The 15,385-nt window shown below is 43.7% G+C and overlaps 2 protein-coding genes across 6 annotated transcripts in view; one reads left to right on the top strand and one right to left on the bottom strand.

Annotated features, from left to right (window-relative positions):
• The window catches only part of POLR3A (RNA polymerase III subunit A), a 48,592-nt gene extending 42,314 nt beyond the window's left edge, over positions 1–6,278 (bottom strand). For both annotated transcript variants that reach the window (XM_004426899.3, XM_087431988.1), the window contains exons 1-5: positions 6,095–6,278; positions 3,442–3,577; positions 3,042–3,179; positions 2,407–2,578; positions 1,989–2,143 (exon numbers count right to left, since the gene is read on the bottom strand). In XM_004426899.3, coding sequence (XP_004426956.1) covers positions 1,989–2,143; positions 2,407–2,578; positions 3,042–3,179; positions 3,442–3,577; positions 6,095–6,138 — 645 coding nt within the window. In that variant the 5' untranslated portion in view covers positions 6,139–6,278. The remainder of the gene's footprint in view (positions 1–1,988; positions 2,144–2,406; positions 2,579–3,041; positions 3,180–3,441; positions 3,578–6,094) is intronic.
• A 1,915-nt stretch (positions 6,279–8,193) lies between these two features.
• On the top strand, positions 8,194–14,239 carry RPS24 (ribosomal protein S24). Of its 4 annotated transcripts, none has more exons than XM_004426897.3 (7): positions 8,194–8,212; positions 9,697–9,762; positions 9,854–10,063; positions 11,129–11,239; positions 11,854–11,871; positions 13,743–13,764; positions 14,153–14,239. In XM_004426897.3, the coding sequence occupies exons 1-5, from the start codon at positions 8,210–8,212 to the stop codon at positions 11,857–11,859; spliced, it is 396 nt and encodes a 131-aa protein (XP_004426954.1). In that variant the 5' UTR covers positions 8,194–8,209; the 3' UTR covers positions 11,860–11,871; positions 13,743–13,764; positions 14,153–14,239. The 4 variants fall into 4 exon arrangements, with proteins under 4 accessions (XP_004426954.1, XP_087288111.1, XP_087288112.1 ...); XM_087431985.1 differs by lacking the exon at positions 8,194–8,212 and adding an exon at positions 8,511–8,540; XM_087431987.1 differs by lacking the exon at positions 8,194–8,212 and adding an exon at positions 9,071–9,089.
• The last annotated feature ends 1,146 nt before the right edge of the window (positions 14,240–15,385 follow it).

Raw genomic sequence — 15,385 nt, 5'->3', positions numbered from 1 at the left:
ATGGAATATTTCCATCTCTCCAAAAAGTACCCTGATACCCTTCTTCAGTCAGTACCAAGCCCTCACCCCAGGGGTAAGAGCTCTCCTGAAGTCTATCACCACAGATCAGTCTGGCCTGTTCTTGGACTTGATCTAAATGGAATCATACACTACATACTCTTGTATAAAGCTTCGCTCTCTCAGCAGGATTCTGAGATTCAGCCAGGTTGTATATGTCAGGAGTTCATTTCTTTCATTGCAAGATAGTATTCTGTGGGGATCTATGACAATTTGTTAATTCTCCTGCTGACAGTCATCTGGGCTGTTTCCAATTTTGGCTTTTATTAATAAAGCTGCAATGAACATTCTTTTACGAACATTTCTGTGGACATATGCCCTCATTTCTCTTGGGTATATACCTAAGAGTAAACTGCTAGATCATATGGTAAGCATAGGTTTAACTTTATAAGAAATTGCCAACTGTTGTTCAGAGTGGTGGTAGCATTTTACATTGCAGCATCAATGTACGAGTCCCAGCTGCTTCAGATCCTTGCCAGCACTTCGTTTTTAATTTTTTTACATTTTAATTTTTCTGGGGCAGGTGGCGGGGGGAGGGTTAGTTAGCATTTCCCTGATGACTAATAACACTGAGCAACTTTTCATTTATTTATTGGCCATTTGAATACACCCTTTTGGAGAGTGCCAATTCAAGTCTTGCCCCTACTTGTAAAAAATGGGTTGTTTTTTTCTTATTAATTTTTAAGAACTATTTCCTATATTCTGGATATAAGAGTCCTCTGTTAGATACATGAATTGGGACTATTTCCCCCCAGCCCAGGGCCTGCCTTTTCACTTTAGTGTCTTCTGACGAGCAGTCAGGCTCTTCTAAAATTTCCTCATTTATTCACCACGTCCCTTCCCTACTCAAAACCTTCCATGGCTCCACACCCTCAGAGCAGGATGCCCTCTACAAAGGAGCCTCAGTTGTTTGTCTTTTCTATAGCATAGTCTTGCACTCCACTCGTGCTGGCTAGGATTTCTGCTCCATCACTCACTGTCATCTTGGGCAATGCTGCCTCACGGGGCTGTTGTGAGGATTAAATATGAGGTAACCCACGCAAAGAACATGGAACAGTGCCTACACGTTAACAGCAGTCACCAAAGGCAAGGTGCTTTTATTAGCGCTCTCTCTGGTCTTTCAAACATAGCCTCAGCCTCAGAATGAGCCTAGACACTGCTACCTGGACAGGCCAAGCTCACTGCTCTTGCCTCTTTAAACCCTACTCAAGATTAAGGACCAGATCAAACTACACCTTTCTTCATAGTCTTTCCTAACCAAATCCAAGTGACACCTTCCCCTGATTTCCCACTGAACTTACTGTCTTTGCCTTTTGTGTGACAGTTAGCACTCCGCCTTGTGATATTAGTTATCTTTTCACAGATTAATGGCTATTGACACACCTAAACTGTAGGATCCTTGGGAGCTGACTCTCTCGCAGCCTGAGGCTCCCCCACAGGTCTGACAGAGTTTGGTACTCAGTAGCCACTCAACTAATTTGTTAGTTTCATATACTTATTCATTCTAGACAGTACTATATGAATTAATACTAATCAAAATCAGAGCAAGGCAAAATAAGACACTTCCTAAAATTCAATTGGTTAAGTTTGTGCCAACTAAAGTAATGGCCACCTGCAATTTCTTATAGCCCATTATCCATGTGAGAAACAAGATCTCTCAGTTTATGCTCTATACAGCTATAATTTTACAATCTTTTACAATAAAAACGTAACACGTTATCTATACAATTAAAAATGTTAGTTACAAGGCCAGTCCACATTAAACTTAATGCTAGACGAACATGTGTCACAAGAAGTATTCCCGGAGATCTAAATTAACTGGACTACTCATTTTGGAAGGAGGTGTGTATATCAGAGTGAAGAGGGAGAGAATGTGTGTGTGTGAGAGAGAGGTGGAGGGGGAGGTAGGAAGATCCTCCTGTCAGGCTCACCTGTGCCCTTCCCAGCAGGGGCTCCACTTCTTTGTTATGCTCAATGGCAGTTTCAAAAGACTGAAGGAAATTTGATACAATAGGATCCACCACTTTCTTGTTGGTCTTGTATTTCTCATGAATTATCTTCAGCAATCCGCATTTCTTTACAGTACCTATAAGAATTATTTTATTTACCAAGGTTAGAAAAATTAGGTTCTTGGTTAGGCTGGCCTGAGGTTGCAGTGTGGTTAATGAAATTACTGAAACTGCTCCAGCAACGAAAGAAAGAGAGGGGCATTTCCTAATAGTACATCAGGTGGTAGGCTCTAAAGCCTCATTTGCAAGAAAAAAGCTGACTTAGAAAAACACTGCATAAAACTAATAACCGACACAGGAGAGAGTGAGTATCAGGACACTTTCTATGCATTCCGCTCACCATTAAAAGCACCACAGTGATGGCAGACGTTTTTCTTTCGGCACTTATCAGAGATTTTCTTCTTCAGTCCTCGCTTCTGAAGGTAGGTCAGGCCGGGCCTCTTTAGATAATCCAGAAACTGCTTCTTCTCTTCCTGGGACAGCATGATGTGGCAGCAGGTTTTGCAGATCATCTTTTAAAAATTAAACAAAACAAATAAAAGGATAAGAGAGGAAAAAAGTCTTTTCTTCTTAAAATGCCACTCCTATCTCTTGCCCAGGACACTTAACTGAGTGACCACATGCACAGGTCTACACGAAGATATGCAGAGAGGCAGCCCATGTTCACCAGAATGCTAGCTGTAGTCACAGCCGATTGGCTATGGATTTTTGTTAACTTTTATCTATTTTTCTTTGTGTTCTGTATTGCTTGAATTATTATTTTTTTACAAGGTAGATCTACCACCTACTCAAGAAAAATCACGGAATAAAGAATCCTAAGCAATTTAATTTACTGCAAGATGAATTATTATGTGTCTAGTATAAAAATTTTCCCTAGATCTATCCCCCATCATTCACAATTCCTAAGTCCACTCCAAGGCCCCTGATCAATAACTCCCAAGTTTACGCCTTGGAAGTCAACACGTATGCACTTACCTGTAAGATGCCGATAACTGCTCTGAAGTACCCCACATGGAAACACGGCAATTCCAAGTCAATGTAGCCATAGTGGCCCAGACAGTCAGCCAAGTTTTTCCCACAGGTTTCACAAGGACGGTCCTTCTCACTAGTACCCTTTGGATAAAAGCATACCCAATAGTCAATGGAGACACTGGCCAGGAAAGTGGGACCAGTCCTCCCAGGTGGCCAGGTGACTAAGTCAGAATCATCTGTAAGCTGCAGTGTACTCACATCCAGCTGACTGACGGCTGCAGTCCCTAACTCGGTCTGAGCCGTGCAGGGGAAATAGGGGAGGTGCAGAGAAGCCCAATCCAGTAAGGCACCAGTTTCATCAACAAGTCAAAACACAAGAACCAGGAAGGGGCAGGGGTCTTACCATCCTGTGGTCAAGCACCCCATATAGCAAGGGGGCGTGGTTGTTGTCCTGGCTGTACAGGTTCTTACTCACAACCTGGATGTGTGCCTGCTGGCGCATCTCCTCGGGTGACTTCATTCCAAAACAGATGTGGCTTCTGGAATGGAAAAGGGAGCAATGACGTCAAAATCACTTACCAGAAATGACGATTACACATGTGATCCACCATAACCAACCTTGTCCTTCCAACTCTCTACAGGTTCTGCTCTACCAGGATTAAATACATCCAAGCCTCTCTCATTTTCCTTGATAAACATCCCTCCATTCTGCTACAACACAGGTTCCACTCTCATTATCAAATGAACGGTGCTCACCAAGGCCACCGAGTCTACCTGCTTGCTGCTAACTCCAGCAAGAACTTGCTCATTTTACCTCTGCAGCGTGGGCAGTTACCCAACCCTTATCTTGAAATACTTTCTTCTCTTGGCTTTGTTGGCACCATATACTGAGTTTTCTTCCCCTCTCTGGCTGCTCCTTAAGTTTCTTTTACGGTCTCTTTTTCTACTGCTATCCCTTAAGTATTGATGTCTCTCCCTACCTAGGGTTACAACTCCCAGCCTCTTTTCTTTTCATTCTACACATTCCTCCTGATTGACTGTGTCACTCGTTGATGTTGATATGTTGATGTCTGCCTAATCTCTCTCTGCAGGCCAGCTACTACTCAAGTGGAGACCGTAGAGACACCTCCTTCAGGACAGCTACACTTGGATATCCCACAAGCACCTCAAACTTGACACATCTAAAACAGAACTCAATACTTTCTCTCCCAAATCTGTCCCTTCATTCATTCTTCCAACAAATTGAGGGTTTCCTATTGTCACTACCATTCTGAGGGGCTGACGATACAGGTTATATAAGACACACAATAAACAATTAGATAACACAAAAATGAGTAGATGCAGAGAATGAAAATGATGTGAAGTGGTAGAGAGAGTCTGAGGAGACAACTACATGTTATGTCGTCAGAAAATCTCTCTGTATAACTGACCTTTAAGCTGAATTCTGAATAAGAGGGAGCCAGCCATAGGATGATCAGGAGGAGGTCAAGCATTTGATGTAGAATAACTAGGAAAGGGTCCTAGGAGCGGCGCAAGCTTGGCATTTTTAAGGAACAAAATGAAACCAGTATACTAGAGCACAGAAAGCTAACGATACTAGATGAAGTCAGTGAGATGTGCAGGGGTCAGGCCATGTAGGGCTTGGGAACTTTGGTAGGGAATGTAAATGTTAGTGCAACGGAAAGCTGCTAGAGAATTTTAAGTTGAAGTGACAAGAAGCTAATTTGCATCTTAACAGAATCCCTTGGACACTCTGTGAGAAGAGATTACATCTGAATGTGGGCAGAGTGGGTGTGAAGGACCAGGGTGGATATGGAGAAACCACCTGGAGGATTCATCCAGGTAAAATACATAGTCCCCATTCCAAGGAACAGCAAACATCCACACAGCTGCTCAAGCAAGACAGTCTGTGTCAATCTCATTTCTCCTTTACGGCCTCCCTACGAATCCTGTCAATTTTATACCCTAAACTCCTCTGAAAACCACTCTCTCCGAAGACTCTACCACTCGAGTGCAGGCCATCATCACCCCCTGCCTGGAACCCTGCAGTGGACTCCAACGTCTCCCTTTTATTCTGTCCCCCAAGAATCAAAAGAGATCTTCCACAAGGAGAACTTTTATTAAGACACTCCTCTGCTTAAAACCCTTCAAAGGTTCCTCACTGACCGCAAGATGACTCTGGAACACAAATTTCCTGCTTCTCTCCCACTACCTACCCTCTCTCCCTCCAGTATGCTCCTTGAGGAAGGCTGTTTGGTTTGCTTTGTTCTGCTTGAAACCCTTTCCCATTTGGTGCTCTCAGAACCCCCTATGCCTATCCTTGTCCTTGCACTTGTCATACCCAACGTTGACTTGTCTACCTTCTCCAACCAGACAAGGCAGTAAAGGCCTTATTACGTCGTCTCTCTAACGCCTATCACTGGGCCTACTACACAGCACCTTCCTCAGTAAGCGTCTGCTGCAAGAACAACCGATTCATTTTTCTACTGGAAGCTCTAAGGAGAGGACATGGCTTAATAAACAAGCTCTGAAGAAGACCCAGAATAGCAGCATCATTTCTGAGACTGCTATCCATCTGCCTGGGGCACAGCTTTCTAGCTGGCAACCCCATCCTTTTGGTCAGCAAATATTGCCTCCGTGTCACGTGCTTTGCAGCAAAACCAGAATTAGATACAATCCCCGCCCTAAACCGCTCCCCACGCAGCACTGGAGAAAGATTCGCTGAATGAAAAGTGCCATCTTTTGAGCTCGGGAGAACTCGAACTTCGGCCCATGGTGCCCGCATCGCCAAGACTCACGCCGCGTTCCGCCTTCTCCGCCCAAACCCAGGGACCACCCCCGGTCTGCAGGCCCCCAGACGCTGAAATGCCCTCTGTCTGGTCAATATTCTTTGACCTACCCTGATGCTTTTGAGTTTTGGCCACCCCGTCCACTGATTTCTGGTCCTCCCCTTCCAAATGACCCCCACCTCTGACCCTTCCAGACCCGGGACCCCTGACCTCGGACCCATCTCCCCCTCATTTCTCCGCCCTTTGGCCATTCTTGCTCCATCTTACATTTTCTTAGCCACATCCGTCTCCCGGAACTGCTCCTTCACCATGGTGACGGCTACCGCGGCACCTGCCTCCAGACTCGGGGAGCCGGACTAGAGAGACAACGCTCTTCACACTTCCTAGGGGTGCTTCTAGACTAGGTGCTAACGCATCCGCGGCGTCCTCTCGGCCACCGTCGAGATCCCTCACGTGGCCCCTTCCTCTTCCGCGGCTCGCCGGCGTGTGTCTGTCAAGAGAGGCTTCGGGCACGCCACTTTGTGCCTTCTCCCTACACCGCCACCTGGCGGCACCTCCTTGAAACTGCACCGAGGCCTCCCATGTATTTTCAAAATCCCAGTTCCGGTCCATTTCTCTATGTCATCTGATACTGAGAAATTACAACCTCTTGCCTCATGACTTTTAGACAACCAGAGAGCCAAAAATTGCATAAAATGGAAAATCGTTATTATCAACATCAATACCATGTTAATTAAGGGCTCTAATTATTTAAGGAAAGGTGGAGGCTACAGTGAAGCTGCCCAAGGATCAGAGGGCACAATCTCGACCACCAAAAAAGGAAATTAACAGGGCCGAAAACACGGCCGTGCACGCACCGCTAGTTCATAAAGTTACCTTGGGAAAAAAAAAAAGAATTAAACTTATATTTTTGATTACAAAAACAGAAGCCGAAAATCTGTCAGTTTAGAGTAAGAAGTGAGCCATGGTGAGCTAGGGAAACAATGGGCGAACAGGAAGTGAAGATCATTCCGTGTATTGAGGAAATAAACGGTTTGCCTACAGTCTGTAACAACATTTGGGAGGTGATCCTAATGTGACATGTTTGTGCGTGAGACTAGCAAGGAAACCACACCACCGCGGGACTCAGCGCTACAGAACCTGAAACTTGCTTCTTTACTGTTTGTGAGAAACTCTCAACAGAACCCAATAAAATGGTTCGAATTTTAAGAAGGGACGCTATCTTATTTTCAGACTCCAAGGAGCCCCACTAGCAAAACACAAATGCCACAGACAAAAGCAAAGTAAATCAGATTTTACTAACCTATGTCAGCAGTTAACCACTTGATATATCTTTGGAGTGATGTTAACAATACTATACCAGCAAGATTTGATGAGACTCTTATCATCTAGAAGTTAAGAACAAAGTGTCTCCATGGGAGTCTAGGTACCACCACTTAAAAGTTGTGTGACCTTGGGAAAGTTACTTAACCTCACTGTGTCTTAGTTTCCCCATCTTTAAAAGGGGTAAGTTTCTTAGAGTTGGTGGGAGGTTAATGGCAAAATGAAGATAAAAGTAACCAGAATTTAACAGGTACACAGCAATCAATCAGTGAATATTAACTATTCCTACTATTCTGAAGAATATAGGAAGGCTGCCTTCAAAGCCTGCATCCTGGTCTCCAGGTCCACACTAATCTCTGGGAATTTCTTGCCTAAATTCTGAACATGGACACTTAACGTTCTTTCTCTTTACAGGTACGTTTCACTTCAAACAATTAAATTTTCTGGATCAAGCAAATACTTATTAAAAGCTCATTTTTTGGAAGGATTAAGATTTTCAGAAGAAGACAATTAAAGAGTTTTTTTTTAAATTTTTAATCAGAAAATCACCAGAATCTCAGAAAAATGAGACTTAGCAATACATTTAAACAGTGAGTGTTGCACATTTGAAATAACTTGAAATAACAAAGGGTTTCTCCGGTTTCCCCAACTGTAAAGTGAGGAGCTAGTCCAGAGGATCTCCTAAAATGCCTTTGAGCTTTACCAACCTCTAACTCGGATGGAGGTAATTTAAACTGTAAATTCGGCTTACCAGAATTTAAAGTACGGACAATTCAGTATAATAAATTGAGCTGAAACTGAACACTTGCTTGCATAAACCTAGCCGTCAGAGCCGTGTGGCCTCCGATTGGCCAGTCTAGAATCCTGGGGGTGTGTGGCCAAGGATCGATGAGGCGGGGCCGTAGGCACTTTCAATCAGGCATTGGCGCGGTCGGCCGCTCGTCGGAACCACGCCCCCACGCTGGCGTCGCCCGGGGTCCTTCCGTGCGCGTTGATATGATTGGCCGGCAAAAAACGACCCTCTTTTCCTCCCCGGCTGCTTGAGGATCCACCGCAATCATGGTGAGTCTCCTCGGGCTGGTGCGGTTATCCGCCGCATATCTGAGCCATCCTTTGTCCCCTGGTCCCCCCGTCTGTGCCACGGCCGCCCGAAACCTGGTTGCTCTTCCTTGGCTGTATCTGACGGAGGCCCGCTGCCGAGCGCCTCGGAACCGCCTGCGGGGAGTCCGGACCCACTGGGCTTCCGAGTACAGGGCCTGGGGACTGCGGGAGTGGCTGCAGCGTTGGTCGGCCTTGAGGAGCACAGTGGACTGCGTGGGGTGGGGTGAGACGCGTCGTTCCTGCATCCCAGTGTGGGCCAGGCCGTTGGCAAGTGATGGCCACTCGAGAGGTGAAGAGGGTGCCGGCGGCCCCCCGGCGAGTTGCGGCGAGTGAGCCGGTTCCCGCGTGTGAGCTAGGGTGTTGCCAGCCGGATGGGTCCTCTCGTTTCTCACTGGGGAAACAGACCCTGGAAAGAGAAGCCACTAGAAGGCCTGCCCTAAGGCACGATTAGTTAGCTCCGTCATTCTAAGGGGTCGTCCGTTTTTAACTGCATCTGCACGCCATTGTCGCCCTTACCTTTTACTCTCAAGAACTGAGTACTGGCGAAGTGCACCTAGTTTGGTGTGGTTTTTCAGACAAGCTGAAATCTAGTAGTCATTGGCTGCCGTGAAAGCCTCCTCTTCTCCCTTTTTTTGGTAAAATTTTCCGTTTTAGTGATTGCAAACATGCTGAGTGCCCCCGTTCTTTGCTGGCTACTATGTAGAAGAGAGTTTTCGGGTCATTCAGAAGGGAATACGGTTCTCTGCGGGCTGTCGAGTTTGGTCAAGACGAGTGTGCAGCGTTTGTGTCTAATCTGTGCAGGATGCTGTAAACACGGTGCTGCGACTAGAACGTTTCTGTGAGTCTCAGTTTTACTCCAGAAAAGTGGTTCTTAGTTGGGGAGAGTTATTGTCCTTAAGGGGACAGTCTGCAAAGTCTGCAGACCTCTGTGGTCACGACTGGGAAGTGGGGACCTGCATCTACTAATTAGAGGCCAAGGTTGCTGCTACACATCCTAAAATGCAGGAGACAGAGGCCACAACAAAGGATTAGCCAGACCAAAATACTGTCCTGAGATTGAGAAACCCTGTTCCAGGGTGATTCCCATAACAAAGTGAAGTAAAACTTAACAGATTTCACACAAAGCTTCAAGTGCATTTTCTTGGTACTGAGTTCGTGTGTGAATGTGACCTGTGAGTTAGCACTGTGCTAAGTGGTTTGGGAGGAGATGGGAAATGGTGCCTTTTTTCTTTAAAGCTTTCCTGCCACTAGTCCATGTGGCTCTTGAACATGTGAAATCTTGCTCCTGCTGCTGAAGAATTGCATTTTAAATGTAATTTAATTTTTATTTTCTACATACGGCTAATGGCTACTGATTTGGACAGTGCGGTTCTACGTTTTGGAAAATCACAGCAAGGTCAAGAAAAGTTCAGATATTTTTATTAACTAGTGTGTGATGTTTTCAGAACGACACAGTAACTATCCGGACCAGGAAGTTCATGACCAACCGACTACTTCAGCGGAAACAAATGGTAAGGAAGGGCACGTCAAAGTTTGGTTAGTTCTTCACTTTTAAACATGTATTTAGTTATAATAAACACTAAACTTGATATTTCTTTTTAGGTTATCGATGTCCTTCACCCTGGGAAGGCAACAGTACCTAAGACAGAAATTCGGGAAAAACTAGCCAAAATGTACAAGACCACACCAGATGTCATCTTTGTATTTGGATTCAGAACCCATTTTGGTGGTGGGAAGACAACTGGCTTTGGCATGATTTATGATTCCTTGGATTATGCAAAGAAAAATGAACCCAAACACAGACTTGCAAGAGTAGGTCTCCTCATTTGTTTTACAGTTGCTGAAGACATTTTTTCAGTGATGTGATGTTGTGGGTGCAGTGGAACGAGCAAGAGCAAGCAGTCTAGGGAGGGGTGACATAAGCACCTGAAGAACTCTTAAGGGGTTGAGAGAAAAGGTTCTTTGATAAATGCGCAGAGTACGGGGGTTCAGAAGTGGGATCTGCAGTATTTGAGGAGGTGGCGTTTGAGCTGTTTCTAGAAAGGCAGGTAAAGTAGTGCTCGTGGAGAGAGCAGTTGGAAGTAGGGGGATGAGTTTGGAAAGCTAAGTTTATACCACATTAAGTGAGATCCTTATTACCAAACGTCTGAGTTTGGACTAAACTCTCCTAGGTAGCCAGGAACCGTGAAAGGTTTTTGATATTTCCTGAGTGCCAAGCACTACAGAGCAAACTGCAGTGGACTGGGGAAACTCCCTAGCTTACATTTTAAATAGAAAACTAGCAAATGGGTTGTTTCTTTGAAATATTTCCTGTATCTGTTATTTTTTAGCCCTTTTCCCTCCTTGCTGTTAGGTAACTCTTCCTATAGAATAGCTGTGAGGGAACTCACGGTGATGTGGTAGATAGATGCTGCACTCTTTTTAGTTGGGCAGTGTGGGAGGCCTTCCTGAGGAGGTGACATTGGAAAAAAACTGAGATGTAAAGATTTGGAAGCAGTCTTCATTGGGGGTGGGTAGAGCGCTTGGTAAAGGCTCCTCGGTCAGCTGAGAATAGTAAATATGGAGTTGAAATGGAAGAGATCCTGAAGGGAGACCAAAATGTGGGCAGCTAGTGAGCTGTAGGCTCAAGGCTGAACAATAACAGCTCCCTCCATGCAGGGAGCATCGAGAGGACATTTGTTTCCTGTGCCATTATTCTGTACATGCTGTCTCATTCAATGACCCTTTCTGTTCTGGCACAAACAAGTATTGGTAAATGTACTTGAAGTTTTGGAAGCTGTGTTTTTTGAACTCTCATCTGGTTAATTTCCCTACCAGATTAGTGGGTAATGATGAGTTGATGTTTGCAAATCATCTATATATGCTCTTCTCTTTCAGCATGGCCTGTATGAGAAGAAAAAGACCTCAAGAAAACAGCGAAAGGAACGCAAGAACAGAATGAAGAAAGTCAGGGGAACTGCGAAGGCCAATGTCGGTGCTGGCAAAAAGGTATAGTTCATCAAGGGAAATACAGAAATGTCAATTGCAGGTCTTTAGTTTCTAAGAAGGATCTAATAACCTTTCTTAATGTTTCTTCTTTTTCCACTTCTTCTGGATTACAGAAGGTAACGTGTTTTGAGAAGCTACGTAATGTAGTATCTTAACATCTCAGTAGAGTAGCTTCGCCCACCCCTTAGCTCACAGATTAGCACAACACGGTGCCGCATTGGTTCAGTGATTCTGGTGGGTGCCTTGCAAGCCCTATCAGGAAAAGTTTTCATTTTTCTGCTAATTGGCATAGACTGTTAAACGGGGAGCAGATCTAGTTCCCTGAAACTTAACTTCTTTAAAATGAAAAGCTGGGGTAAGAAGCCGTTGAATCAATGTGGCCCGTGTTTCCTTCGCCTGCTGGAGAGGCGGCTCGAATCTCAGTTGCTTTCCTCTCCAGTTAGCCATGGCTTAAGTGATTTTAATGATAAGCAGCTTTTTACCAGCTTTGCTAGCTAATTATAAATAGTTGAATGGAATTAAGGTGTTGGGTTGTTAAATTAACAAATAATCAAGTGTTCTGTGAAATTTTTTTTTTTTGCTTTTTCCTTCTACTTGGATTTCTTGTTCATCAGAAATGAAGTGTCTAGCAGGTACTGAGATTGTGAGCACGGCGTGGGGATGCATCACCTTCACTGAGTTTGCTTTGATGCTTTGCATGTTGGCTTTTGGATGAGAGTTTTATAGTGTGATCTACTATAGTACCACTGCTGTGTTTTAAAGTAGTGTATTAGCAAAGGAGAAAAACTTTTAATCACGTGTATTTTGGAAATTCAAAAATGCATGTTACGTTGTGAAGTGACCCAGTGGAGGAAGGTGGATACCCTACAAAGTACGTACCTTTTAACTTGCACTTGGGAAATGCTATGTCCCAGAGTTACATACCCAGCAATGGCTTTAGTTGACACAGGGCTTGGGAAGGGTCCTCTCAGGCCATCATGAGCAGTCTTTCCCTTGGGGACCCTGGAGACTGATCAGTTCTCTGGCAGCTCTGGTAATAAACTGGTCCAGGAAATCTGAAATCCTCTGTCCTGGGAGCATCCCCTCAAAGCTGCCTTTTACCATCTCCCTTATCTATTTATTACTTTTTTTACTTGATCTCCAGCTTTCTATCTGATGTCTTTTTTTTTAATTGAAAAATTTTCAGCATATTTGTATATGCACATTGTGATTAATATGCTTTCCCCATGAGTATTTTGGTCAGAATGGTCTACTACCCATTTTAAACACATTTTTGCACATTTGAGTAGCCTAAATGAGTAACATGGAATGTGGGCTGAGAGTAGGTTGGAGGTAGTAGGGTTTTGAAAACAGTGGTGGTCACTGCCCCTGTGTGCTTACTTTACCCATGACTCCCCGCCAGGCTGGGCAGTAAGCCTGGTATGCCTGCCCAGGACTGTAATCACATTGACTTCCCAGTGCCATGAAGTTAGGTAATGGATGTACTGCCAGAGGAACTACTTGCTGCTTAGGACAGCTCCCTGTTTGTGAGGCTTATACCTGTGGGCAGAAGTTCAGAGGTTGCAAAAAGAGTCAGTCAACATTTGTCAACTGATCTACATCTTCAGGACGTTTAACATGTTCTTCATTCGCCTTTGGGTGGTGACATGAGTGGAGGGGTTGCCTTTGGGGACCTGAGCTGGCACTATTTCTGCTTTGAGTTGCATTGGTGCATTTTCAGTACTACAAAAAGCCGGCTGGAAAATGAATGCATACATGGGCACATGCATTTTTTGGCTGAAAAAAAAAATCAGGCATAGCAATGTTCCTTTTAATTCAGTTTTTGTTCGGATGTTGGAATTGGTATTTGCTGTTACCTTTTGGGCGCAATAGGATTATTTTAAGTTAAGGAATAAATGGTCTCATGTTTGAAGAGCAATTGAAGCATTTTTATTTCAGCTAAATTCTGCTTGTTTTTAAATAGTAATTTGCACTATGTGATTTTGTTTGTTGGCGATGGTGGCTTTTAAAGTATTGAACTGAGACAGGTTTTAAAAGACTTGGTTTATCATTTAGAGCTCTCTTATTGTGGTAAAATTAGACTTTAGGCTGGTTTGATTCCCAGATCTGTTGATAGTGCTAGCCTGCTGAGCATGATGTTGCTGGGCAGAGCAGAGGGACCAAGGTTCAGACATGTACTTCATCTGTATGTAGGCAGTGGCAGCTTGCATTGGCACTACGGTTGGCATAATGATCTCTCTTCGTTGCGAAGTCATCACACCACCTTGTTTACGTAAGAACCATAGTAATCAGGCAAGGTGTTCTCGAAATTGGGAGGAATAAAGTCAGTGTGTGTGTCTGGGGAGTGCTCTATACAATTGCAAAGGACAAACCAGTCATCTTTAAGGTATCTGATTGCATGCACTTAAATGCAGATTATATTGGAGTTTGAAAAGGAACTATTAATGAAATGTTTCTTTTCCCTCTTCCCTCCTCCTTTCTCCCTTCCCTGCCACTGATTCAGTGAGCTGGAGATTGGACAACAGGTATCATTCAAGCTTTTCATTTAGATCACTAGACTTCTTAGTTTACTGATGTGGTAATTTAAAAGTAGAGCATGCGAAATAGATTTAGAAGTAGATTTACAAATGCTCTTAAGAGTTGTCACCTCTTAAACTAAATGACATGGTTTTGTTTTTAAAGTTTATTAATTTTAACTTATTTTTTGTTTTGTTCCTAACTTGAATGTTTGTTTTATTTCTTGATGCTTACATTGTGTTATGATCACACAAACTTAACATGATTCTAGGTTACTAATATTCGTTCTGCATAAGTGTCATTAATTTTGGAGTTTGTTGAAGACTTTGAACTTAAGTTTTTAAAGAATTTTAAAGGCAATTGCTAACTAAATTTTTCTTTTTCTTTGATTCACAGAAGGAGTAAAGATTCTGCAGTGACTTTATCTGTGGTGATTGTGGAGATTTTTCATGAGAGGATTAATAAACTAAGAACTTCTATGTGTCTGGTTGTTTGAAATATATTGGAAGTTTACTGGGAGTGTTATAAAATCAGTCTCCTGATTAGCGAATTTAGATTGCTGCCAACGTTCACATGTTCTATCAAACAATCAGTGAAAACTTAGTGTGATGAGGTGGTGTTTGTCCTTCCCTTTAGTCTCACAGAGATGTCAGGTGGAGAGTATTGGCAACATGGGATCATACAGGGCCAGTCTGGCATGCTCATGTAATATTTGCCATCAGTGTAGTTGGTCAGTCTCTGAAAGAGACACTTGAAATCTAAATTCCTTTTTGGTCTTCCTAGAATCCCACTTAGTCCTTGTTACTGAAAAAATTATTTGCTGGCCTTAATAGAAATTAAAATTACTAGATCACATTTTCATTTATTCTGAAGTAAATAGGATGTGTCAAAATCGATATTTGTGCGTTGCTGGGTTGTGCTTATGGCATAAATGAGTGGTTTATTATGAGTGGGAAATTTGAAAGAGGCTCTTGTTAATGAATATTTAGATGTAGTTTGTCATTGCTTGGTGAATCTGATTGTACATGCATTTTACGAAACATTGAGTGAGGGTTGTCTAGTGTTACCTCTTCCTTGCGAGGTGCTGATTCTCCGATTGGCTGTCTCTGACTTCAGGGTTGAGGGCCTGAACTGTGGGTTATTGGTCAGTTGTGTGGGCTTGGAGGGTTTGAGGAGGAGTTGTTCTAGGGTTACTGTGTAGATTGAGATGCCTTTTGGGAGGATAGGGAATCTGAGTTGAGAGCGTGGGTGTTTCGGGTGGGGAAGAAGAGGCATTGGTGGCTTACAGGTTTTAGATGCCATTTTCACCTGAAGTTGGTGTAGGATTCTTTTGTGACTTAGGTCCATCTGGGAGTCAAGCTTATAAATGCTATTAACAACTGTGTCAGTGGCTGAAAAGCTCCAGAGAAACCTCAGGAAGCAGTAGAGAACTGAATATATATATATATATATATTTTTTTTTGCCGAAGAGGATTTGCTCTGGGCTAGCATCTGTTGCCAATCATCCTCTTTTTGCTTGAGGAAGATTCGCCCTGAGCTAACACCTGTGCCAGTATTCCTTTGTTTTGTATGTGGGTCGCCCCCACATCATGGCTGATGAGTGGTTTAGGTCTACGCCCAGGGTCTGAA

This window comes from Ceratotherium simum, chromosome 6 (genome assembly GCF_057802395.1).
Source record: "Ceratotherium simum simum isolate JZ-2026a chromosome 6, ASM5780239v1, whole genome shotgun sequence".
NCBI lineage: Eukaryota > Metazoa > Chordata > Mammalia > Perissodactyla > Rhinocerotidae > Ceratotherium > Ceratotherium simum.
This window is presented reverse-complemented; position numbering and strand designations above follow the sequence as displayed.

Excerpts from the sequence above, each read along its gene's own strand:
- RPS24 (XM_087431985.1), top strand. Across the intron at positions 9,763-9,853 it reads TACTTCAGCGGAAACAAATG|GTTATCGATGTCCTTCACCC; the intron begins GTAAGGAAGGGC and ends ATTTCTTTTTAG. Across the intron at positions 10,064-11,128 it reads CCAAACACAGACTTGCAAGA|CATGGCCTGTATGAGAAGAA; the intron begins GTAGGTCTCCTC and ends CTTCTCTTTCAG.